The 25,030-nt window shown below is 41.2% G+C and overlaps 1 protein-coding gene across 2 annotated transcripts in view; it reads left to right on the forward strand.

Annotated features, from left to right (window-relative positions):
• Positions 1–23,439, forward strand: part of TRIM36 (tripartite motif containing 36) — a 34,578-nt gene extending 11,139 nt beyond the window's left edge. For both annotated transcript variants that reach the window (XM_056514308.1, XM_056514307.1), the window contains exons 3-10: positions 6,007–6,332; positions 9,272–9,418; positions 10,418–10,513; positions 11,385–11,638; positions 12,230–12,354; positions 13,142–13,435; positions 13,704–14,001; positions 18,631–23,439. In XM_056514308.1, coding sequence (XP_056370283.1) covers positions 6,007–6,332; positions 9,272–9,418; positions 10,418–10,513; positions 11,385–11,638; positions 12,230–12,354; positions 13,142–13,435; positions 13,704–14,001; positions 18,631–18,985 — 1,895 coding nt within the window. In that variant the 3' untranslated portion in view covers positions 18,986–23,439. The remainder of the gene's footprint in view (positions 1–6,006; positions 6,333–9,271; positions 9,419–10,417; positions 10,514–11,384; positions 11,639–12,229; positions 12,355–13,141; positions 13,436–13,703; positions 14,002–18,630) is intronic.
• Positions 23,440–25,030: the final 1,591 nt, after the last annotated feature.

Consider the following 25,030-nt stretch of genomic DNA (forward strand, 5'->3'; position numbering starts at 1 on the left):
CACCACCACCCTGTCCTGAGATAACATGTATACAAGTTGTTGCAGGAGTTGTAATCTTTAAAACCACTGTGGTCTGCCACCATCTCAGCAAACTGATGGGAATATATCTCCTCATCTGACCTGATAACAGAGGGTTGATTGCTTGCCTAAAGACCTGTTTGATGAGTAGCAAGGGAGGGTTGAGATTTGGAAATAATGAGCTTCCCCCTCTTACCTCAAAGAGCGTTGGGCAGATACACATCACAGGAAAATTATCGTCTCAGACAGTTCAGATTTGCAGAATGAAAAGTGTATGGAAATGGAAGCATTAAAGAATAGATTTTAAAATTCAGATTATACTGTCTTTGCTTCTAATGTTACAGGCATTATAGCTCCACTGCTATATTGAGTGTGAGATTTGCTCTCGATCCAGTTTGGTATCAGCAATGGTCTCCAGCTTGCAATTCACATTTGCATAGTTGTTGTCTTGCATCTGGAGTACTCAAACTGTGCATTGCCTTGCTAAATGAGCTTTGTGATCTGTAGGGGAATTTGCAAGAAAACACCTCCATAAGAGAGAAAATGCAAGGAAAGATCCAAAGTGGGGTCTCATACACATGCAACAAAAACCTGCTAGAACTTGTGGGAGGCTTGTGCAGGGCATGTCAGTGTCAAGACCTTAGTGTCACATTTCAAAATGCATATGACACCGTCTTCCCACTATGCACTTTTTTTAATTCCCCTCACTTAAAGAATTCCTGATGTCTCCATAAGGAATATAATCTATTTAAAATGGATTGGCATTTGAATTCTTTGTATGCCAGAAGGATCTGGTCTGTATTTGGTCATGTTCTGTATTTGCTGTACACACAGAGCTTGCAAGACATGTACAATTTATATTAATGTAAAAAGAGCAGAACTAATTGAAATGGAGTGTATGTGCTGCTTAAAATCCAGTGTGTTGGTTTAAAAATACTCCTCTGTTTATATTGTATTGAAAATAATTTTTAATTAACAAAATCTTGCTGTATGTAACATGAAAATGAAGGCCATTTCTTATTGCTGTTCCATTATCTCTAATGTTACTGTAATTACAGTGTTGGTGCAATTAAGGCATGTAATGTGGTTATGTTGACACTTGTGCAAATGTTTGAAATGTCTCTCCCTGTGCCCCTCCCCCCAATGCCTTCTTTCTCCCTTCTCCTGTTCTGCTTAAGTCTTACAGTTGTTTGATATGCTAGGAAATTAAACATTATTGCCTTTCAATCCTGCAGGAGTTTAACAGCCACAGGAGAGAAAAGAGTTGATGCTTTTCATTTGAACCATTGTAAACCAATGGTATATCTCATTTTTGATGTCTAAACAGCTCTCTGTTCATTGTTTGCAGCCTCACAGAGGAGGTCTTTTGGGTGCAGAGGTAGAAATGCTTCACTTCTTGTGTTGGCTAGAGATAGTCTAGCATTTAGATCTCGAGTTAAATATTGTTGGTTAGCATATAGCTTTTTGTCAGTGGTCAAGTCCACAAAAAAGCTTTTGCAGTGAGCAAAGGTACAGCAAAGAAGTTCTACAAGGACAGCTTTTCATTCTGTGCAAGACTGATTTAAAGGTCAACTGGACTGGAATTCAATTTAGGGTTGTATTATATTTTTTTCCCTTGTGTGTGTATGACTGAATATACATTGGTGGGTTCAAAAATGCACACAGAACCCCAGCAATCACCACACCAGCTCCTCCACGCCCTGCTTTTTAATCTCCAGGAGCTACATGGCCAAGTTTCAATGAAACTGCTGACTTACTGGTAATGAAGTGTGATTATTGGATTGGTCTTCCTTACGTTTACAGGTCGTGTTTGGCCATCCCTTCTAAATGGAATGCAATATTGGTTCTTTATTGTATCTAAGCCTGCTTAATTTGATGAAGAACAGATCAAACAGACTGAAATTTACACCTACCACCATGTAGGTAGTTCTGAATCTCACAGTTTATCACAGCACATGAATATGTGAGGAAAACTAAACATTTTACACTTACAGACTCATAATATTTGATGTGTCTAATGACTATCAAAGGATAGCCAGTCTTTTAATTATATCTCATTTCCAAAATTGAACTTGTCTGAGCAGCTCAGCCATTGCGTGGGGTTTTTTAATACTGATACTTGTTTTTTTTAATGTAATGGTCTGTCAAAAATGGGAGAGAAAGTCCCCAAATTCCTTGTTGCCACAGTTTGGGCAGACACATGAGCAATTCATACGAATATGGTGTCCTTCAAGAAAGATATGAACTGAGCTAAACACAAATCTGAATTTCACACTCAGTGGAGGACAAAGCAGCTGATCAGAAGAGGAAGTTTAAATTGCCTCAGTTGAAGGCTGAAAGTGTCATAAAACAGAGATACCATATGATACTGTCAGACCTCTTGGAAAGCTATTGTGTCTGCTCTTTTTGCAGAAAGCTCTTTTGATTTGTGAAAAACTAAAGTATCTGAATGTAACATTTTAGCTCTGCTGGCTGCTCTTATGAGGCCTCTCTGTTCTTCCCTCTCCCCTTTCCCTCCCTCCACCCCCCTCCACTCCCTTTTTCTCTCCCCCTTCCCTCTTTACCCCTTCCCCTTGCTATCCCCATCTGTTTTTTCCCCTTCCCCTTTTCCTTCCCCCTAAAAGCCCATCCAAAAATATTAACTGAGTTATGGGGTGGCAATATACATTTCTATTTTTAAAAAACCCAACCTTTCAAGAGAATCCAGTTGACTTTTAAATCTGTTTTTTTTAAACTTTCACACATTTAATGTCGTTGTCTTCCACAACCATAGAATTCTGGTAATACTGTTTACTTGAAAAACACAACTTTAAGATGTCTTATCCCTTTGCAAACCATTCACTGCAGCTTGGACTTTTAAATATTTTAAGTGTTGGTACCTCTCCTTGGGAAGATGATGTTTAAACATTGTCTTTAAAGGACATGCTTAAGATTGCTCTTTGACTTGAGTCTTTCCAATCTGTATGGTAATATTTGTGAGTCTGAGCACGAGTGTACGTTGTGATATTTTTTTTTTGTAACTGATTGAGCAACTTACTGCAAGTGGAGCAATCAGTTTACAAATCACAGTGGAAAATTTCATGTGAGGATTTCTAATATTTCACAAAATATATATTTGCTTGTTGTAAGCTGAACTCACAAAGTGTAAAAGAAAATGTGGGTAGGAGCAAAGTTTTTCTGAGCTGCACATCTAAATATGTCTATGAAATCCAAGGGGCTTGTTGCTGTTTTTTTGTGTGCGTGCTTTTTGTTTGTTTGGATTTTTTTTAATAACTAGGATTTATTTTCAGCAAATTGGACACAATACTGATAGGAAAGACAGTGTCCAAAGCAATTCATTATTTCATCAGTGCTTTCTTCTTAAAATACAAGTGTAGAAATCCTTTAAGAAGAAAGCAAACTAGAGTGTTAATATTTTAACACTCACTAGGCAAAAAAAGAATGTATTTCCTTATTTTTGAGTATTGAAGTGGCAGAGCTCACCAAGAGGCTTAGCAAATATATTTCCAGGATTTAAAACAGGAAAGAAAGAACCCCCAGCCTAGATTCTCACAGTGCTGTCAATGAAAAGGGATGAGACATCTGAAGGTGTGCAGGACTTCCTTTATATTGGATTGCTTTTTGTAAACAATGTCACCAGTCTTTGCAGAGCATGGCTCATGATGACAGTCCCATTTCGGTCCACCACAGGCAGAATGAAAGGCCTCCATTGGGATGGATGTGAATTTCAGATTGTATTTTTAAACTTGACCACTGCACCATGCTTTTTTTCCTTGTTATCTTGCTTTGTCATTGTTTGCTCTCTGGTCTAGCATTCCACTTGTAGGCAGTCCCAATCCGTGCCGCATTGTATGATTATTTTCTTAGTTGCAGCAAATGTATATATTCTATATCACTTTTTGTAGCTGTTGTTTGCATGGCACTGCATGTGAAGTCATCTTTTTGTCTAGGACATTGTAGAAGTCTGTGTAGAAGATTTCTCTGTGTTCCTGTGTGCAGTGCTAGCTTGCAGCATACACTGGAAATACAGTTTGTGTTTCACTGTTGTTGCTGTGCCTTGCATGCCTGTGTTGCTGTGTATGCCAAGTTAGAGGTACTGCAGGATGTGCAGTAATTAATTCACTTCAAGTAAGTACAAAAAAAAGTGAAATCAGACAAGAGTATCTGCTCCCTAAAGCAGAGAGTTGCATACCTGTGCCTTGTGTCACCCATCCTGTTCTGTAAATGCAGCCTAGCTGTTCTGCTCAGAGCTTACAGAAAGGCATGAGACCAAGCTGGGTGGGAGACTGTCAGTGCATGCACTCTTATCCATGCTCTGATTGTGACTTCTTAGCTGACAGTCATGCATAACTACCATGGGTCTAATTTCAAAGATATTTAAAGGAACTAATTCCTTACAGGACTGTTGGTTTGGTGTTTTATTTGAAGAAACTCAAAAGGGCATGATAGGAATGGAGGGTTTGGATTGTTAGGTGAAGGAGTAACAGGAGAGCAGCACTAAGTAAGTGTATTTTGGGTAGCATAAGAGGACACTTCAGTAAGAAATAAAGCATTAGCATTTTGGATGGGAAAATACTGATTAAATACAGAGAGGAACAAATTTCTCTTTCTGAAGAAGTGCTAATTTCAACACTAAGAATTCAGCTTTAAGTCATACCTCCATTTACAAATTTGTTAGTGTCCTGGTTTCAGTTTCATGCACCTGCTCTCTGATCAAGCATAGAAAACTGGAAGGCCCTGGATTTAGGGTAAGCACTACTTAGCAACTGCCAAAACATCAGGGTGTAATAACCTCATACTGAATCCAAACCACAGCGCTGTACCAGCTACTAAGAAAATTATTGCTAACCCAGATGAAATCAGAACAGTTAGTTATACCAATAAGCAGTGCTCTCAAAGAGATCTTAAAACAATGCACCAGCACTACAGAAGATGGGTTTTTTTGTTTGTTTGTAAGGGGAAGCTGAGAGGATGCAAGTTAAGCCTAAAGATTGGCTTAGCCTGCTTTTGAAAAACATAAAGGATTCTTTCTGGTAGTTGCAGCCTGTGGGTTCATGACTGAGACAGGATGAACTCCTGGCTTGATAACCTCAGGAATATTACCTTGTGAATAACGTCTCTGTGTGAGCCATCTCCTTAACAGACTCAAAAGTCTTCTTAAGTTAGTGGCTTTTCTTGAGCATGTGATTTTTTTTGGAGACAGGGGAAATTTGTGTAGCTGTTTGGTAGGAGTGCAGCTTCTCTGCAGTTCCCCCTTTAGAAATTAATAAAGATAGATGTACACTGGTTAACACATCCCTGGGGAGATCCGTGGCTCCTCAGTTCAGGGTAGAGTAACCTCTCAGGTATAACTACCTCAGATTCCCTTTGGTGTGCAGGGCTTATTTTTCAACCCTCCTTAACTTAGGCTTTTCAGGAGGGGCCAAATCAGCCTCAGCCTTTTTTGATTAAATGATTTGGCTGAGATGTCATACTGTTCCCTTGTTTTCCTGGGTTTTTTTTATGATGCCTCTTGGGTAAAGTAAGTTTGTACTCAGCCAAAGCAAACTTCAGGCTATGTATTTCTGTTGCTCTGGGAGTAGGCGTCTTTCACTTCAATATATTAGGAAGCTGTTGCTCTCTATCTGGGTAACCAGTTAGTCTAAAAACCCACTTTCCTTCCACGAGGTTTTGTGTTTCTTGTTTCAAAATGTTACAGCTTGAGTGCATCCAAAACTAGACAAAGAAGATAGAATTGCAAGAGCTAAATTTAAATAAAATTAAGTTTTAGAGTAGTAGTATGTAATGCCCCTTGGAGTGAGACACTACACTACCTTGTCAGGGCAATTGTATTCTCTTTGGCTTGGCAGACTGCATATGAATTGGTGTTGTACTGGTTTGGACCATGTGCTACAGTCTGGTATTGGTTCGTAAATTCCTGTGCTTCTTTTAAAATCTAAACCAGCTGGGTTTATGCTCATCCTGAATTGGGTTCTGTTGTCTACACAGGCAGAAAACGCAATTCACTGACTCCTAGATCGACTCTGTTTCCTTGTCCGAGTTGCCAGCGGGATATTGATCTCGGAGAGCGTGGCATCAATGGCTTATTTCGCAACTTCACTTTGGAAACCATTGTGGAAAGATACAGACAGGCAGCCAGGGCAGCCATTGCTATTATGTGTGATTTCTGCAAACCTCCACCTCAGGAGTCCACCAAGAGCTGCATGGACTGCAGTGCAAGCTACTGCAATGAATGCTTCAAAATACACCATCCTTGGGGAACTGTGAAAGCCCAGCACGAATATGTAGGACCAACCACCAACTTCAGGCCCAAGGTAAGTATACTGTACTTTACAGAATTCAGGTTGCAGCATTCTCATGTAGCTGCAGACATGTCTGTGCAATGATGGCTGCTTTTTATGACCATGATTGATTTATTGACTACTGCTGTTATTTACTGAGTGAATCACAAGCTTTTGCTCCTTGCTGATGGTCAAGTGGTTGTCATTGAAGGGGACATTGAGACCGTACTTGAAGGGTCCTGTAAAAATAAGGGGTTTTGCTTTGTGGAATGGATTGTGTTACTTGCGATTTGAGTTGTTCTTTCTTTTTTTTTCTTTCTTTTTTTTTTTTTTTTTTTTTTTTTAAGCCCTAATAATCACAGATCACAGAATATTCTAAGTTGGAAGGGACTCACAAGGATCATCAAGTCCAGCTTTTAAGTGAATTGTTCTTACAAGTGGTGAATCCACAGCCCTGGTGCTATTGGCACCTTGCTCTTGAGCATCTAGAATGGGAGCGCTTAGGGAGGATGCCTGTGTGTGGTAAACTTAAAAACTGACACACCTGGCCTCTTCCATGCTCCCTTTAGGCACATCCCCTTTGGATGTTTTGGGCTTGAACTTGATCCATCACCAAGCACGTTTGTCTCTCCTTCCTTACATCTAACAAGTGCAGAAGGTGGAGTTAAGGTCTACATTGGAGGAGCCCTGATTAAATGATGATTGAATTAAGTAAATTTGATTAATGTGCAATGTACAAGAAGCTCTTGACTGCTTGTGTACCTTCCTTGTGAGGCTGGAAAAATATGACTTTCTAAAGTTAGCAAGCTGGCAGATGTTGAACATCCAGAAGTCGACTGGGTGGTGTTTTTCTTGAGTCTAAAGCATTACTGCCAATTAAAAGTGAGCACGTGTTTCATTTGCTTTCAAATGTTCCTGCACACACATTGTGTGAAATGCCCCTCTGTTGGATAAATAAGAAGGATGATAGTTTGCATACTGTCTTCTAGTCCTTGCTTTAAAATGCTGTACAGCTTCTTAAAAGCTTCTCTTCTATGGCATCTAAACCCTCACAGCTGCAACATTGCTGTTTGAAAATACCAAAGGCATCTTGCAATCCCTGTGCACTCCTAGTGCCCTATGGTGTTATACTACATGCAGACAACATGTAGTATAAAACTACAGACAACTACATTCAGGAATAAAAGTCTGGAAAAGCTGAATTCTCTTGAAGCAGGACAAAATGGGGTGAAGTGTTTTAAATTATTTTGACACTGATGTATTGAGTATGTGTACACATGCAGGATTTAGAATTGTGTCTAATTACATGTGCAGATGTGAAGAGGGGAAAAAAGGAGAAAAGCATAGTGTAGTCAGCTTTAGATACATCTACTTTTTTGAAAACTTCCCCAATAGTGATAAGCTAATCTTTACTGTGATCTTACAGAAACTTTTCTGAGATTTGAGGAAGAAAACTGTCTTTTTTCATTGCACTGCATTTTTAAGACCTGAGCTGAAAGCATGAGAAATTAGTTTATTTTCTAAACAATGTTCTCAGTCACCACTTTAATTTACAGCCAGGCTGGAGAGCACTTTGTAGCATGTGTGGTGGGGATGGGAGAAGAACATACTGGGCTGATTGTTCTTGAGGTGTGAGAGAAGACAGAGCAGTCTGCTGACCTCTGCTGTCTCTTGCATGCAGGCTGTAATTCTTGCTTATATGAGGAGATGAATAAAAATATGGATTTTCTGTAAGGTGTGGCTGGCTATACACTGCTGTGGAAAAATTACTTTCACAGACTAACCGACTGGTTGTAGTTTTTGGAGATGTTTGCCTGCTGATTTTCTTGACAGCTTCCTTTTTCCCCTTTTTTATTTCCTTCCAAATCCAGTAGTCAATCCAAATGGGCTTGCTAATTGCAAATTTGGTTTAATGATAGCCTTAAAGTGCTGGTGAGAGTGGCATCTTTGGGCTTTTCACCATAGCCTAAGATAACATTTGAGACTTGAAAGCTGGTTTCAGGTTTTAGCTCACTGTGTCCATATTTGTGCTGCTCACAATTTTCTATTTTTATGCTCTTTTCTGACTTTTCTTCTGTGGGGGCATATTGAAACTGAAAAGCTTCCTCAAAAGCTCCTCTTTGGTAACTTCTATGGAATAGATGACCCAAATGATGCCTTTCAGTATTCTAGAGTGAGGCAAAGCAAGCATTGTTTGTTTTTTCAAACCAACACACACACACACAGACATACTATATATGGTTTACTCTGTTGCCTGAGCTTGGACTTGAGCAGCACATTTTAAGACTCTTTGAGCTTTTATTTCAGTAAGTTCAGTTTTTGAAAGATAATTTTTACCAAACAGCAGCTTTCTTGCAATTGTGTTTCAGCTAATCGTGCAAGTAGCACTCAGTGTGAACAGCTTGTGACTGGACTCAGAAAGAAAGATTGAAACACTGTAGTCTTTTGTCTTTCAAATGACTGTAGCTGGTGGTGGTGGCTACCAAGAGCAATGGATATGTGGTTTATCAAACTGTAGTTTAGACTTAAATTGATACAGTGCTATGTCAGGTCTTGCTTTAAGAAACAGTTCATAGCTGTTGCAAGACATGCTGGCATGAGCACGGCTAAGTTTGACAGGCTGGGTGTGTTATATATTGCATTTACAGCTCTGAGCAGGAGTGTAGGGTGCTTGAGATATTGCAAACAACATGGGCAGGGTTAGCAAAAGATTGATTGCTATATGGAAGCTACACAGACACTGCTGGAGGTTTACTTACTGTAAACCTTGTGAAACTGTGAGTGCTCATCTGGTGGCTTTCAGTGACGTTAACAGATATAAAAGATAGAGGACAAAATGACTATAAAAAATTCACTCATGAAATCATATGCTGCTTTGGGTTGATTGGGTGTTTTGATTTTTTGTTGAGAACCTCCATTTTTGGAAGTATACCTGTATTGTTTCTGCTATTCTTTTTTTTTCCCCCTCACAGATTTTGATGTGTCCAGAACACGAAATGGAGAGAGTAAACATGTACTGTGAAATCTGTAGAAGGCCTGTTTGTCATCTTTGCAAACTGGGTGGAGGTCATGCAAACCATAGAGTAACAACCATGAGCACTGCCTACAAAACCCTTAAGGTAAAAGAAAATATCATTGGGCCTGGCCTTAAGAAGGGAAAGAATACTTCTGATGTGAGAACAAACTCCCACTGGATAGAACCCAGGATGTGTGTTTAGGACACCCTGAACTAGACTTGAGGCCTGTTGTGCAACACTGGTTAATGTATATATTAATGTGATGCAGGGCATGTTTTAGAAACTAAACTGTGTTGGCTATGATGCTTGAAACATAATCCCTGATAAATGCTTTCATGTTATTTCAGATAATTGTACAGCAGTACAGACAATGCAGAAGGTGTAAGCGGTTAATCAACTTTACAATCAACTTCTTTTAATATAAGTGTTCAGGTAGCTTGTGGTAGAGGATACTTGAGAAGCACTTCTGAAAAATTTGCATCTGAAGTATCTGTTGATATCTTTGTATGTTTCTGAAGCTGCATAGCTGTTAATTTCCTAAGCAAAGCACAACAGAGAAGACTTGCAAACATCAAGTAGTTATTAAAGACAGCACCTACTTCCCCTTCTTCCTTTTCTTCCTCTGTTGCTCTTAGGAGGAAAAAAAAAAATCAGATGAATGCTCTTTGGCCTCCTCACCAGTTTGCAAGGCTTTTCCTGTACAACTGCTAATTCTTGCAGCTAAGGTAGTACAGGGACGGTCCTAAATCTGTGATTTGAACTTCTCATTTTTCTGCCAACTCTTACTACAAATGAGTTAATAACTGTCAATTTCTTTCTGTGAGTTTAATGTCCTGGAGCCTCTTTTTCCCAATCTAAGAGTGATTCCTGGGTGACTGGGAGCCAGCTGACCTCTGATCTTTAGAGCCTGTGCCACCAGTCTCACTCACAGTTGCTTTGCAATCACTGCAGGTCACCAATCAATTCTCCACAGGACTGCTGCTCATAACTGGTGTCACACTTGTCCTTGTGGCTAGATAAACTGAGGGCTTGCTGGATGACCTTCTGTGCTGGTTGTCACTTTGTGTGAGATGCCCTATTCTTGCTGTTTTACTTCAACAGGAGAAGCTTTCAAAAGATATCGAGTACCTCATCAGTAAGGAGAGCCAGGTGAAAGCTCACATCACACAGCTGGATCTGCTGCTGAAAGAAACAGAGGTAAGAGTGGCTTGCCTGGGGTTGTCTGGGGTTGGCCTTGTACAGACACAGGAAGAATTCAAACCTGTTTTCAGTGAAGTGTTTGAAACGTTGTTTTTTTCAGTGAAGTACTGAAACGATTTTTGAGCAGTTTATGGTAGTACTGAATCGATCTAGTCCTGCCAGTATGGGAAGCAGACAGAGGGAAGTTCATTTTTGGGTGCTGCTGTAAATTTTAATGAAATAAAGCTTACTTGATATCTTAGCCAAGGTGGGTTAAACATAGGGCATTTGTGTATTTATGATGGTGCACTATTTATGCTGCCTGTTTACCTTGAGAAGGTCAGAATTAAGGGCAGAATTTCCCTGCAGAAGAGTCACATACAAGCTGAAAAACATGAAGGCAGAAATTGTAGAGGCTTCTGGTACTGGTGCATCTTGATTACAGATTGTGTTTTGAAGTTTCTTTTATCCAGGGCAGTAGTCAGAGGTGGCACTATGGTTCAGAGGGCAAACATGGACCCTCAGTTCAGGGCGACTGGGGAAGGTGGAAGGGAATCTAGCTCTTGGGAAGACTTGAGGACTTCAGAGACTGATATGTTTTTACAGTGGTTTTTCATGAGCTGTCTAGACAAATGTAATACATAACTCAAGGCGTAATCAGAGGAATACTTTTCTGCTCTTCATCCTCTGTTAAAGACAGCAAATGCTTACTAGCTTGGGTGGTGTGCTGACCTTATTTTTGGTGCTGAATAGCTTAACAAAGCTCATTAGTCTTGTCTGTCAAATGGATGACTAGATTACTGTGATGTTTTGAACAACCTTAAGTATGTTTCTGTACAGAGCCACAGTGATACAGAATCTGTCTGAAATGTCTTTTGTTTGCTCCTAGTGCAACAGTGAAAGAGCTAAACAAGAAGCATCTCAGAGTTTTGAGAAATTGTATTACGTCCTGGAAGAGAAGAAATCTGCAGCTCTTAGGGCAATTGAAACTTCTAAGAATATAAGGCTGGAAAAATTGCAAACACAAGTGGAAGAATACCAAGGGCTCCTGGAAAATAATGGCCTTGTAGGATATGCTCAAGAAGTGCTTAAAGAAACTGATCCCTCCTGCTTCGTTCAAACAGCAAAACAACTTCATGTCAGGTATGTTAAATATCTTCTGTTTGAGGTGCAGGTATTCTCCAGGATGTCTATGCAGTTGTATTTTTGCCAGATGGTTCTGGTCATGTTCAGCTGGAATTCTGCATTAGCAAGTGCATCAGGAAACAACACTTAGGAGAGGAGTTCTCTTGTCCTGCCACAATGCCTAGCCCTGTTCAGTGGGACTGCAGTGGAAGGGTAGTCTCTTTAGCTCCCTGACAAATTCCTTGTCTCAGAGATTTTATCAGGTATTTGCAAGTTAATATAACAAGTCTCTCCTGTATTTAAGCTCTCTGATCATTGTGTTCTCTACAGCACCTCACATCAGTTTTGTTCTTTGAACATAATGCTCCAAATTGTTTAAATGCTTAGCCAACTGAATGATTACCTGTTCATTATCTTTACACTGCTGTGCAAAAGGCCCTTAAATTTTGCATATGAGGATCTTTCTAGAGAGACAAAAATTTCTGGGAGACATCAGTAAGTACATGAAAGCAGAACTTTTTTAAAGCAAAACATAGCACTTTTACTTTAAGGAATGTCCAACTTGAATTGCCTTTTTTGTTTGGTGCTATCCTACTTCTGTGTTTTCAGAATCCAAAAAGCCACTGAGTCTCTCAAGAGCTTTAGGCCAGCAGCTGAAACTACTTTTGAAGACTTTGTGGTGGACACTGCCAAGCAAGAAGACATCCTTAGTGACTTGTCCTTCCATTCCAATGGTAAATTCTGAGAGCGTTGGGTCTTTCTCAGTTTCAGCTTTAAAGACTTCTCTGGAGAAAGGCAAAACTTGACAGGGCAGCAGTTGCAGAGCTCAATGTTGTGACTTGCATCATTCCTTCTGTCTCCACGATTCAGAAAGCATTACCTGGCAGCAGTGTTAGCTTCAGCTTTCATAAAGAAGCTAAAATGATACTGCCTTCGGTACCAGTTTGCACTGGCTTCCAAAATATTGTAGTTTCATCACACACAGTCTTTCTAAAAGCTTTTTATTGCATGAAAGTAATAGTTTTTAAAGCTGCCAGAAAAATAAAAAAGGCTCAAGCCTTTCAAAGCATAAACAGAAAATAGGGGATTTATTTAAGTTTATGAACAGAGAACCATCCTCATCTACTCCTTTTAACTGAGAGAGTCAGATTGCCCCCTTAACAGTACTATAGCTCAACAGAGGGGTTATGTCTTGGTTTAAGACAGTATTAAGAGGTGGATGCTTTAAAAGTAATTTCTTTCCAGTACAGTTTTAACCAATCCCTTTTCACCAATAAGTAAAAACAGATATGAGTAGATAGAAGTGGAAAATTAACAGTTTACCAAAAAAACAAAATAGCAATGGGCCAAAAATAATAGTAATATAATAATAGTTCCTAGTTACAAAGTGACTGAAATCTCACTGGGCACAGATAGATGTGGAATACAATAACATTTTGGGTTACCTGGGACTGATTGTATGGTTAACTCCACAACAACATGTATCTAAATTTCTGAGATTTTATTTCTCATGTGTTCCAGGTCTAGAAATACCAGAAATCAATGAAGAGCAGTGCAGAATGTACAACAAAGCTCTGATCAGCTGGGAATGCCCTGAGAAGACAGATTCAGCTGATATCTATGTTCTTGAGTATCATAAGCTTAATAAAGAAGAGGAGAGTGTGACATGGCAGAAGACTGAAGTTTGTGGCAAAAGCAAAGTAATATCTGATCTTGATGATGACAGCAGCTATGCCTTTAGAGTTAGAGGGTACAAAGGGTCCATCTGTAGCCCTTGGAGCCGAGAAGTTATTATGCATACTCCTCCAGCTCCAGGTATGGGGTTTTCTTATGCCCGTCAGTGTTAAGAGCTGAAAGTAGTTTCCAGCTGCTCACAGATGTCTCCTACACTGTTACCAGTTTCATAAATGTTTAGAAGCACTGTTAGAGGTTAAGTAGGAAAAATACAGAGACTTAGCTTGCATGACATTCCTGGTAGCCTTTAAAAGTGACAAATTCTAATGCCAGTATGACTTAAAATGTAGTTTATAAGCACAGAGGGCCAGATACATAACTAAGCAGATTTTTTTTTTCTGTTTTTTAGTTTTCAGTTTTCTTTTTGATGACAAATGTGGGTACAACAGTGAACATCTCCAGCTGAACCCAAGAAGAACCTCTGTGGAAAGCAGGGCTGGATTTCCTCTGCTTCTGGGGTCTGAGCGCTTGCAGGTTGGATGCTACACAACCCTGGATTACATCATTGGTGACACTGGCATTGCCAAAGGGAAGCACTTCTGGGCTTTTAGTGTGGAAGCCTATTCATACCTGGTGAAAGTGGGAGTTGTTCCTAGCAACAAGATACAGAAATTGTTCCACAATACCCATGATGTGTCCAGTCCAAGGTGAAGTGCATACTCTTGCTTTAAGCATGTTTTACATAAGAAGATGGCTTTTCAAAAAAGTAAATTACGAGCAAGTCTGGTCTCAGTTAGTACACAAGGTGAAACTAACCAGTAAAAAGTTTGAAGGATATGGTGAAAGCAGGTTGTCATGTTCATCACTTACCATTAGCAGAAAGATGTCTTGATTATCCATTTTCTTTCTTTTTGGGAAAGAAGTCAGATTACTGTAGATGCCAAGGAATGTCTGTTAAAGCAAGAAGAGTAAAAGTAAGTGTAAGTTTTAAGATTGAAGCAATGCTTAAATATCAATAATAAGACTCTGCCTTATTTCCCTTAGCATGCAAGTTTTGGCAGCCTTTCAGAAGTACAGTGCTCACTGTACATATTTGTATGTTATTTCAGTAGCTGTGGATTCCAAGTCACTGGCTTACCCCAGGCTACGTGTTTACATCCTGTATTGGAGTGCTACTGAGCACAAGCCAAAGTACAGTGGACAAATCAGTAAAGAGACTTCCATCTCACAATCACAGCTGTAGCAAGCCTGGATGTGTGTAGGAACTGCAGGCAGGGAGGCTCTCTCCTGGGGACTCTTTTTCAGAAATTTAACAAATGTTTGGCTTCCTCCTGTATAACAACTGGAAAATGTGTCAGCACAGTCCTGAGCTGCTTAAAGTCAGATGGAGCCATTTGCAACGTGAGAAATTAGTTCTAAATTTCCTGATGCCTTTTCCCTTCTTCACATAGATATCTGCAAAATTTTAGCTGTCACAGAAACAACTGCCCCCACAAGCATCCCAAAACTGAAATCCCAAGTAGAGAATGTCTATAGTGGAGAACATGTGTTTGTCCATGTGTCTTTATCTGGGGACAGAGGTGGAGGGAAAAGCATGTAGACTGACCAAGAATGTCTGCAGACTCTTCAGTAACCATCTGGGGAACTGTTCTGGGAAGTCTTCAGACAGAGCACTTTAAAAAAAGCCCCCAAACTTAAACCACTAAAACACTACCTTTTGTTTTGTGAATTTTACAGATACTGTAGTATAGCAGCATCATGGAAAACTCACAGGACATGTTCTTGTCTGTAAGGATTAGTCATATTTGCTAAGTTACTGCTCAAGTTAACTAATTTACTGTGCCTGTTGGTTCATTAATGATTGCCTAGCATAAGTACATTTAGATACATCCACTCTTTAGTAAAGCCTTCTGTGATCTTGTCCTTATTGGAGTTCAGCTGTTATTACTCGTTCAAAGTAACCCAAATGAGTCTTCTCCACCTACAAAGTGCATCTTCCTTCCTGGCTTAAGTATATATCACTGGTGTAAGCAGAGCCTGATGGGATGAGTGCTGTGACTGGAGTGCCCTGTTGGTTACAGGCTCTTCAAGGGACAGGCAGGACAGATGAGGGGTGGCACTGTCTGTACATAACCTCTGGAATGTATGGAGCCTGCAGCTGGCAGTGCTGCAGTTGAGGACCTCTGGGTAAGGAGGACCTAAGGGACAAACAAACTGGATGCCATTGTGGAATCTACTGCAGGCCACATAGCCAAGATGAGGACACTGATGAATTATTCCTTAAGGAACTAAGGAATATCTCTACATCAACCACCCTTGTCTTGGTAGAGCACTTCAGCTTGCCAGATGTTAACTGGGAGCACCATATGGATGGTACAAACAGGCCCAGAAGAGTCCTAAAACACATGGATGATAACTTCTTGGTATGGTATAAGGGACCCAGCTGAGAAAGGTGCCCTCCTGTAGCTGTTTTTGGGAGGCTGGATGCCTTCCAACCCCCGAGGTAGCTACACAAAGTCCAGATAGCTCAGAACTTGGGTAGCAGAACCATTCAGCTACTCGCTAGCTAAGGATGAAGGCTTGAGGACGTGCTGCAACAGTTCCGAAGATAACTTTATTTCTCCGAAGGGAAATTGCTAGCAACAGTCTAATTAAATTAAATTGAACAACAAAGGGTATTTCTAGGTTTTTGGAGGATTGAACTTTTAACCAATAGAATCTACACTTTACAAAGTAACCAATTATTTTTAAATTCTAAGTAAGAAAAGAACCAATTATTGTAACACTTTAAGAACCAATAGAAATCCTAAGAGATAACGCGAGTTTTGATAAGGAAAGAGGCCCCTGTCCTTAGGAATTTCTTTGTTTTAAGGGATGAAATCCCAGGGGCCTTTTTTGGGGGAGGTAGAATTTCCTACACCCTCCTTGATTTTTTCCTTGTCAACAGAGATGATCTTGTGAGCAAAGTGGAGATGAGCAGCTGTGCTGGCCTCAGGAACCACAAAGCGATCACATTAAAATCTCTATGTCAGGAGGAAAAATGCCAGCAAAACTTCAACCTCAGGCTCAGTCAATAAAGTACCCTGGGAGACCATTATTAAAAATGCTGAGGTACATCAGTGCTGGCCACTTTTTAAGCACCATCTCCTAAGGGAACAGGAGCAGGCAATTCCAAAATGTCGTAAGTCAAGCTGGCAAGACAGAAAGCTGAGAGAGCTAAGGCAAAAAAAACCCAAAAGGGTATGGCCAGTAGAAGCAAGGTTGGCCAATGTGGGTGAAATAGAGATGCTGCTTGACATTTGAGGGAGAAAATTCATGCGACCAAAGCCCAACTGGATTTGAAGCTGGCCAGAACTGTAGGGAACAATAAAAAGAGGTTTTTAAAAACACATTAATAGCAAAATGCAGTCAGAAATACTACTGGCCTGTTACAGGAGGAGGATGGCCACCTCACTAAGAGGGACAGAGACAAGAAAGGGATGTTTATTGCTTTATTGACCCTGGTTTTCAGCACCAGTGGCTTTGAGGGGTCCCAAACCCTGAGGACCACAACTGTGAGAATGATAAATTCCCACCCAACCCCGAATTTGTGCAGTATTTACTGTTCCACCTCAATCCTCATAAGTCTGTGGGGATTGATGGGATTCATCCGAGGGTAGTGAGCTGGCTGATGTCATTGTGAGACTTCTCTGAATTTTCAATGGTCTTTGGAAGTGCCAGTCAACTGGAAGCTGGAAAATGTTGTCCCAGTTTTCAAGACTGGCAGGAAAGATGACCCTGGTAACTATAGGCCTGTCAGTCTCACTTCAGTGACTGGTAAATTTGTGGAGAAGATTATCTGGGAATTACTGAACAACACCTGAAGGACAGTGCAGTCAAAGGGGAAAGTCCTGCTTGAAAAACTTACGTTTCCTTTCATGACAGAAGTAACCCACTGAGCTGACCAAGAGAAGGCAGTTGGTGTAATCTCTTCTGATTTCTTTTGATGCTGTCTCTCCCAGGATCCTTTTGGACAAACTGTTAGGTGCACAGCTGAACCCATCGTGTGATGGGTGAGCAAGTGGCTCATGTTTTGGGCACAAAGGGTTACAGTGAATGGGGTGGCACCAGACTGGTGACCTGTCATTAGTGTATGTCACTAGTGGAAGCCAGTGGATGTGTAATCTTTTTGGATTTCTTCAGAGCTTTCGATATTGTCTCTCTCACAGTATTCTGGATAAAATATCCAGTGCTCATCTGGATAAACATGCAAGGGGTGAGCAGCTGGCTCAGGGCTCAGGCACAAAGGGTCACAGTGAATGGGGTGACACCAGACTGGTGACCTGTCACTGGGAGGTTCCACAGGGCTCCATCCTCAGCCCTGTGCTCTTCACAAATGGCTTGGACACAGGACTGGCCAGGATATTAAGCAAGTTCACAGATGGTACAAAACTGGGAGGAGCAGTTGACTCCCTCCAGGGCAGAGATGCCCTGAAGAGACCTTGACAAATGAGAGGACTGGGCAGGCACCAACCACATGAAATTCAACAAGGGAAAGAGCCAGATTCTGATACTGGAATGGGGCAACCCTGGAATTACAGGCAGACTGGGAAAGGAGGGGCTGGAAAGCAGAAATGAGTGCAGGAAAGGGTCCTGGGTGTCCTGCTGAGGACAAGCTGAGCATGAGCCAGCAGTGCCAGGAGGAACAAGCCTGTCCTGGGAGCATCAGGCACAGCATCACAGCCGGGCAAGGGAGGGGATTGTCCTGCTCTGCTCTGAGCTGGGGCAGCCTCACCTCCAGTGCTGGGGCAGCTCTGGGTGCCACAACACAAAGACACTGAGCTGTCAGAGAGTGTCCAGAGGAGCCGTGAGGGTGTGAAGGGTTTGGAGGGGAAGCCGTGTGAGGAGGGGCTGAGGGCACTTGGTCTGTTCAGCCTGGGGAAGAGGAGATTGAGGGGAAGAGGAGGGGCAGACACTTACCTCTTCTCTTTGGTGACCACTGACAGGACCCAAGGGAATGGCATAAAACTGTGTCATGGGAGGCTTAGGCTGGATATTAGGAAAAGGTTTTTCACCCAGAGGGTGATTGGACACTGGAGCAGGCTCCCCAGGGAAGCAGTCACAGCACCAGCCTGATGGAGCTTAAGAGGCATTTGGACAATGCTCTCAGGCACGCAGTGTAACTCTTGGGGTTGTCCTGGCATAGCCAGGACTTCGACTTGGATGTTTTTGTGGTTTCCTTCTAATTTAGGATATTCTGTGATTCTATGATTTTTTTTACCGCACAAGTTTTTTTGGTTGATCATGTGGTGTTGTCCATCTTACAAAACAAGAGCACATGTTTTTTTCTGCTCCAGGTATGAGCAAGACAGCGGTCATGACAGTGGGAGTGAAGATGCCTTCTTTGACTCATCTCAGCCTTGCACACTGGTCACTTTAGGCATGAAGAAGTTCTTTATCCCTGCTACACCTGCTGCTCCCAAGGATCCAGCAAGCAGAATCCTTCCCCTGCCGTCGTGCTTGGGCATTTGCCTTGACTGTGACAGAGGCAGGGTGGGGTTTTACGATGCAGGCTGCATGAAGTGCCTGTATGAGTGTGAGGTGGATTGCTCTGGTTTGATGTACCCAGCGTTTGCTCTGATGGGTGGTGCAGCTGTGCATCTTGAGGAAGCTGTCACAGCCAAGTACAGGGAGTACCACGACGAGATCTAGGGCAGTAGTCTCTTCCTGTTGCTGTTATCAGACAGAAAATGAAAGCAGAAGAATTCTACCTTAGCTTTTAGTCCTGATAAATTATGTTCTCCTACGTGTTGCTCACAAGCCTCTGGCCTAAGGTTTTTAAAAAATAAATGGTCCAGGCGCTTCCTGCACCAGAGGAATTCTCCTGCCTTTCTTGAGATCTGTGCAATGCTGTTCTCCACAGACTTCTTTTCCTGGGGGAAGCAGGGAAGAAGTCTGACTAGCAACCAAAATTTACTTTTCAGGACTAGCAACCAAAACTTACTCTTCGGGGTAGAATCTGCCTTTTATTTAACTTAAATCCTTACATAGTCAGTTTTGTATTTAATGAAGTCAAAGCTGACGGTGTGTGATTGCCGTTTTTCTTTTAAGAAATCTGCCTCTGCGGGGTCAAAAGATTTTCAGTTAACCCCTGAGCACCACTTGGGCCTTTCAGCACAAAATAGCATATAAAAAAATAGAATTTAAAAGAGGAAGAAATTAGAAATGGTGTTGAATGTTTAAGATATACTTGGAATGATGAAGGTAAACTTGAATTTCATTGCATGTTGTATACCCTTAATGTGATTGTAAGTAAAAACTCAAGTTCTGACACTCAATGTCATATAGTTGATGGCATAATGGTAAGTTTCTTTATTCTTCCAGCTTTTACTATAAGCTATCTAAAAGAAAGTGCAATTGTACCTTAAATGTTAGAATTTGGAGTCAAAAATCAGAGATGTTTGCATGTGAGAGTAATAGTACCTGGTATTTAGGCTAAAGCAAATGAGTTGCTGAAATGAGTAATCATATGTGAATTAAAAAAAAAAAAATCAGGTATTTCTTTTGAAACTTGCTTTTATAGATTACTTTTTTTATCTAGTAGCAGCTTGGATTTTTCTTAGTAAGAATGTTAAAAATGCACTGGTTAAGTTTTGAGACCTAATTTCTGCCTTAAAGGATGTCTCCCTTCAAATTTCAGTTCCTCTGATGTTAAAAACTGTATCACATAGTAGTTTTTCACAGAACCGTGGGAACAGCTTGAGTTGGAAGGGACCTTTAAAGACCATCTAGGTCCAAGCCACCTTGTTATGGGCAGGGACATCTTCACTAGATCAGATTGCTCTAAGCTGCATCCAATCTGACTTTGAACATTTCCAGGGATGGGGCACCCACAGCTTCTCTGGGAAACCTTCTCCAATGTCTCACCTCCCTTATTGTTAGGAATTTCTTCCTTATATCCAATCTAAATCTATCATCTTTCGATCTGAAACCATTGCCCTTTGTCCTGTCTCTCCAGGCCTTGGTAAAAAGTTTCTCTCCATCTTTCTTTTAAATCCTTTTTATATATTGGAAGTCTCTCTGGAGCCTTCTCCATGCTGAACAACTCCATGTCTCACAAGGTCTTCACAGGAGAGGTGTTTCAGCCCTCGAATAATTTTTGTGACTCCTCTGGAACCACTCTGTGCTGGCGGCCCCAGAGCTGAATGCAGTAATCCAGGTGGGGTGTTGGTAGAGCAGAGTGGGAGAATCATCTCCCTGGCCCTGATGGCCACCTGGGCAGCTTGTGATGCTTTCTGTGCTGCAAGCACACATTGCTAGTTCATAGCCAATTTTTCATCCACCAGGATGCCCAAGTCCTTCTCTGCAGAGCTTCTCTCCATCCCCCAGTCTGTATTGATAGTGGGGATTACCTGGATCCAGGTGCTTGGTCTCGGGGAACCTCATGAGATCCACATCAACACCAGTGCCAGTACGGACCCTTGAGGGACACTGCTCGTTACTGGTTTCTGCTTGGACATTGAGCTGTTGATTGTGATTCTTTGGGTGTAGCTATCCAGCCAATTCCTTACTCACTGAATAGTCCATCCACTTAAACCCTTCTCTTTCAAGTTTAGAGGTAAGAATGTTGTGGGGGGATCCTATCAAAGGCCTTACAGAAGTCCAGGTACATGGTATCTCTCAGCTCTTCCCTTATCCACTGGTGCAGTCACTTGGTCACAGAAAACCACACGGTGAGTCAGGCAGTGCTTGCCTTTGATGAACTCATCTAGCTGTCCCTGATCCCTTTCTTGTCTTCCATAAGTTGTGACCTATCTTCCAGGAGGATGTGTTACATGATCTTACTGGGAATGGAGGTGGACTTTATATAAACTTAGGTATAAAAAAGAGTAGGGTGCCTGCACTGTTGACTTATGGAAAAATAAGGTTCTAAAGTGAAGGATGTTTCTAATAAGTACTTGGTGCTTTCTAATTTGGGGATATGCTTTCTAATTTGGGGATATGCTTTCTAATTTGGGGATAGTGTTGCATCTTGATGAATGTGTGTGAAGTATGCTTACATGTATACAGCTGTAGAGCTGTGAAATGGGACCTGAAAATCACAATACAGTTAAGTGAATGTAGGTCATAATGCAAAACTTTTGTGGGCTTTGCTGTCTGAACTGTTTTACTGATCTGACCTGGAGTCCACCTCTCCCAGTGTCTTCTCTCCTAAGCTCTGACTGTAGCCACTGTCGGAAAAAACTCTCAAAAATGGTTGCCTATGCCAGCATAAGCATGACAGCCTTTTTGGGGCTAGAAATGTCCAGCAAGGGAAACTTCTTGTCTGAATCTTACTTGCAAATGTTTCTGTCTTGGTAAGGCTGTGTAGAAGTGCACTCCACAGATTCAGTGTAAGTTACATGAGAAACACTTAGATGTCCCAGCAGCAGGTGTGAAGTATGGGGTACCTTTTGGTATTTTCTCCTGCAGGAGAAAAGACAAACTGTGGCTTCCTAGTTAGCCTTTTGGTAATTTCTTCTGTTTTAGATGGTCATAATTATAGCCTTTCATTTCTGTCATTCCCTCCCTTTCATCTTCCCTCTTACTGGATTAAAGCCATTGCTTTCTTCTTGCCTGCTGAGGCTAACTGAACAGTCTGTCCATAAGACACTCTGTTGCTGTGAAGGATGAAAAAGTTTTGTGTTTCCTTCTTCTTATAGTCCTAAAAGCGTATTTACCGTTTTTTTTTGGTTGATACCCACGACTAGGCTGATGATGAAGCTTCTTCTGCAGTGTCTTTCATGCAGTCCTGATGGTTAGCTGTGCACTCAGGGTTATCCCCACCTGGTGTGCTGTTTTTCCTTTTTTCATGTTGATAATGCTTGTTTACCTAGTCACTACGTTCTGAGGACCTCCTGCAGCTCTTCAGTCACTTCTAGACTTGGATGTTCCTGAGTAGCTTCACTGGTAACACAAACATGCCCACGTTTTTGTTGGTTTGCTTTTCCAGGTCTTGGAGCAAACTGGTTGTAGTGAGTCTCAGCAGATCTCTCTGCTGTTATGATTTTTTTGTTCCTTCCACTTTTTCCCCCTCCAATATTTATTAAACCACAAGTCAAACAAACACTTAAAACTCTTACATTAGTCTGTTGAGTAGGTGAGTCATCATCTTGCATGTGAGTGCAGCAGTCAGACAGAGCCAGGAGAAAGGATTCTCACTTCAGTAACTGTGACTTTTCCCCTTGTATAAATGGCACGGCCAGTTCATCTACCAAACCAGCTATTGGCTTAAAACTGTAGGTTGTAGGGCTGAACTTTCTTTTCCAGACCAGATCTCCTTCCATAGACAAATGTTTCATTTTTGATTCCTCTGTTTCAGAAACTGGCCTAAATTAGAGGGTTTATGTCATGGTTAGCACTCCACAGTTCCACATTTAGATTTTTTTATTAGCATCTAGATTGGTATTATGAGACCTTTTGTTACTTTATGGCAATATTCATCAATGGAACACTCTATTGCAGATATGAAGACAGTGTCTCACACTCATTGATCTAAAAAAAAAGATTATTGGTTTGAGAATATACAAGTAAGAAATTTAAAATGTAGGGGCTTTTTTCTACTAGAGTTTGAAATTTATTTAATGTCTTCTGCTATGCAATTGCTTACTCTACTGGTCAGAAATTGATGCTACTTTAAACATTTATCTACCTTTTGATATATCTGTTTGTATTTATCTCATTCTGAGTTAAAAAATTTGGCTTTTGGTATTACTTGAATACTTAGTATGCATTCCAGACAGTACTCTTTGGTGCTTACTCCAGCTTATTAAATAAAAAAAACACACTGTCAAGAGGCACTGACAACACGCTGTGATATTTTTTCACTACCATGGAAGTGTCAACTTTCAGAAATACAGTTCAGCAGTACTTGCCTATCCAGATAATTATTTTTTCAAGTTTCTCCCTATGAAACAGCACTTTACAATGTAGACTAAGCTAAAAATGGTGTGGTATTGTGTGGACCTTTGTGCAATATAGCTGTTTGGTGACTGTGGTGTGACTTGCAAAGCTTCATGCAGGTGTGAATCATGTAGACACTTTTTAGATACCTAAAGCTTTAACAGAAAGGCCTTGTTTGAAAATATTCTGAAATGTAAAAGTGATGTCTTGTTTTTTTTTTTTTTCTTTTTTTTTTTAATAAAAGCTGAAATACAATGTCTTAGTCATTCACATTATTACATCCCAGCTCCTAAGTATCCTGGTGGAAATAGTTTTTCCTACAAAACATGACAATAGGTGACTTGTGGGGAGAAAGCACTACTTTGGTTCTCAAGTGTGCTCATATATCAGTACCTCTGATTTTAGGAGGACTAAAGTGTAGTTTGGACTGACTACCAGGCTTTTACTTAAAATGCTGATGTTAGGAACCTGACTGTCTGAGCCTCCCTCCATAGTCAGGGAAGGAAAATGTGCATCCAGAAGGAATTTGACTCTTGGGCATTTTCAAGGGAACCCACCCATTCCCTAACAGAGGAAGCAGATGGTGCTCAGCTCTGCAACCTGAACAGCTCTGCTAAAAGACCTCAGTTTGGGTGGACCTGCTTGGCTCTTCAGTTCTGAAAATTGGTGCCACTGCTTGAATCTGCATTCCTTTGCTTCATTTAATGTTTACATTTGTTGATGCTGTTGTTTGCAGGGCATTATAAAGTTCAGCTTCTGTTGATTGCTGCCTTCAGGCCAGCTGTGTGTGCACATGCAAGCAAGACAGGCTGTTCACAGGAAATCTCCTGTGAGCTGTGCCAGTGCAGTTAAAGCAGCCAATGTGTGGATGTGTATGCTTTAGGAGAGGCAGAGTGACACTCCTGTGGAAGCAGGAATATGGAAACCAACAGCAGCATTCTGCTGAATTTTCATGGAACCACAGAATGGTTAAGGTGCAAAGGTGACTCTGGAGATCATCTAGTCCAACACCCCTGCCAAGGCAGGTCACTGTCATGGTTTAGGAACCAATTAAGTATTCCTCAATTAAGTGTTTCCATGGAAACAGCCCATACATGTGCTGCTTTCTCCCTTCCTTCCCCACTGTGATAGGATGGAAAGAAGAATTGGAAGCACAAAGAGGTAAACAGTGGGTTGAGATAAGGAGAAACAGCAATTGCTAGAAACAGCAATGAAATAAGAAAATTAACAGCAGCATCAGCAATACTAATAACAGAGTGTACAAGACAGGTGAATAATCGACATAGGATAGCTCAGCAATGGAAGCCAGTGCCAACTGAGGCCACACCTGGCACACATTGGTGAAAAACCCCACACCCATTTGTCCCAATAACCTGGCTGCTGCAAAAGTTAACTCTGCCCTGGACAGAAGCAGGACATTCACTTAGAGCCAGGGAGAACAGGAATTCTTCCAGGTGGATTTTGAATGTCTCCAGTGACACCACACCCTCCCTGGGCAGCCTGTTCCAGTGCTTTCTCACTCTCAGTTTAAGTTCTTCCTCATGTTAATGTGGAACTTCTTGTGTTTGATTTTATGACCATTATTCCTTGTCCTGACACTGGGCCCCCCTGAAAAGAGCATTGGCAGTCACATTTGAGATACTTGTACTCATTAATTCCCCTCTCAGTCTTCCCTTCTTTGCACTAAACAGGCCCAGCTCTTACAGTCTCTCCTTGTGAAAGAGATGCTCTACATCCTTAATCATCTTTGTAGCCCCTGCTGAACCCCCTTCACTAGCTCCTTGTCATTCTCGTGCTGAGAAATTGGACACAGCA

The sequence above is a fragment of the Oenanthe melanoleuca genome, chromosome Z (genome assembly GCF_029582105.1).
Source record: "Oenanthe melanoleuca isolate GR-GAL-2019-014 chromosome Z, OMel1.0, whole genome shotgun sequence".
Lineage (NCBI taxonomy): Eukaryota > Metazoa > Chordata > Aves > Passeriformes > Muscicapidae > Oenanthe > Oenanthe melanoleuca.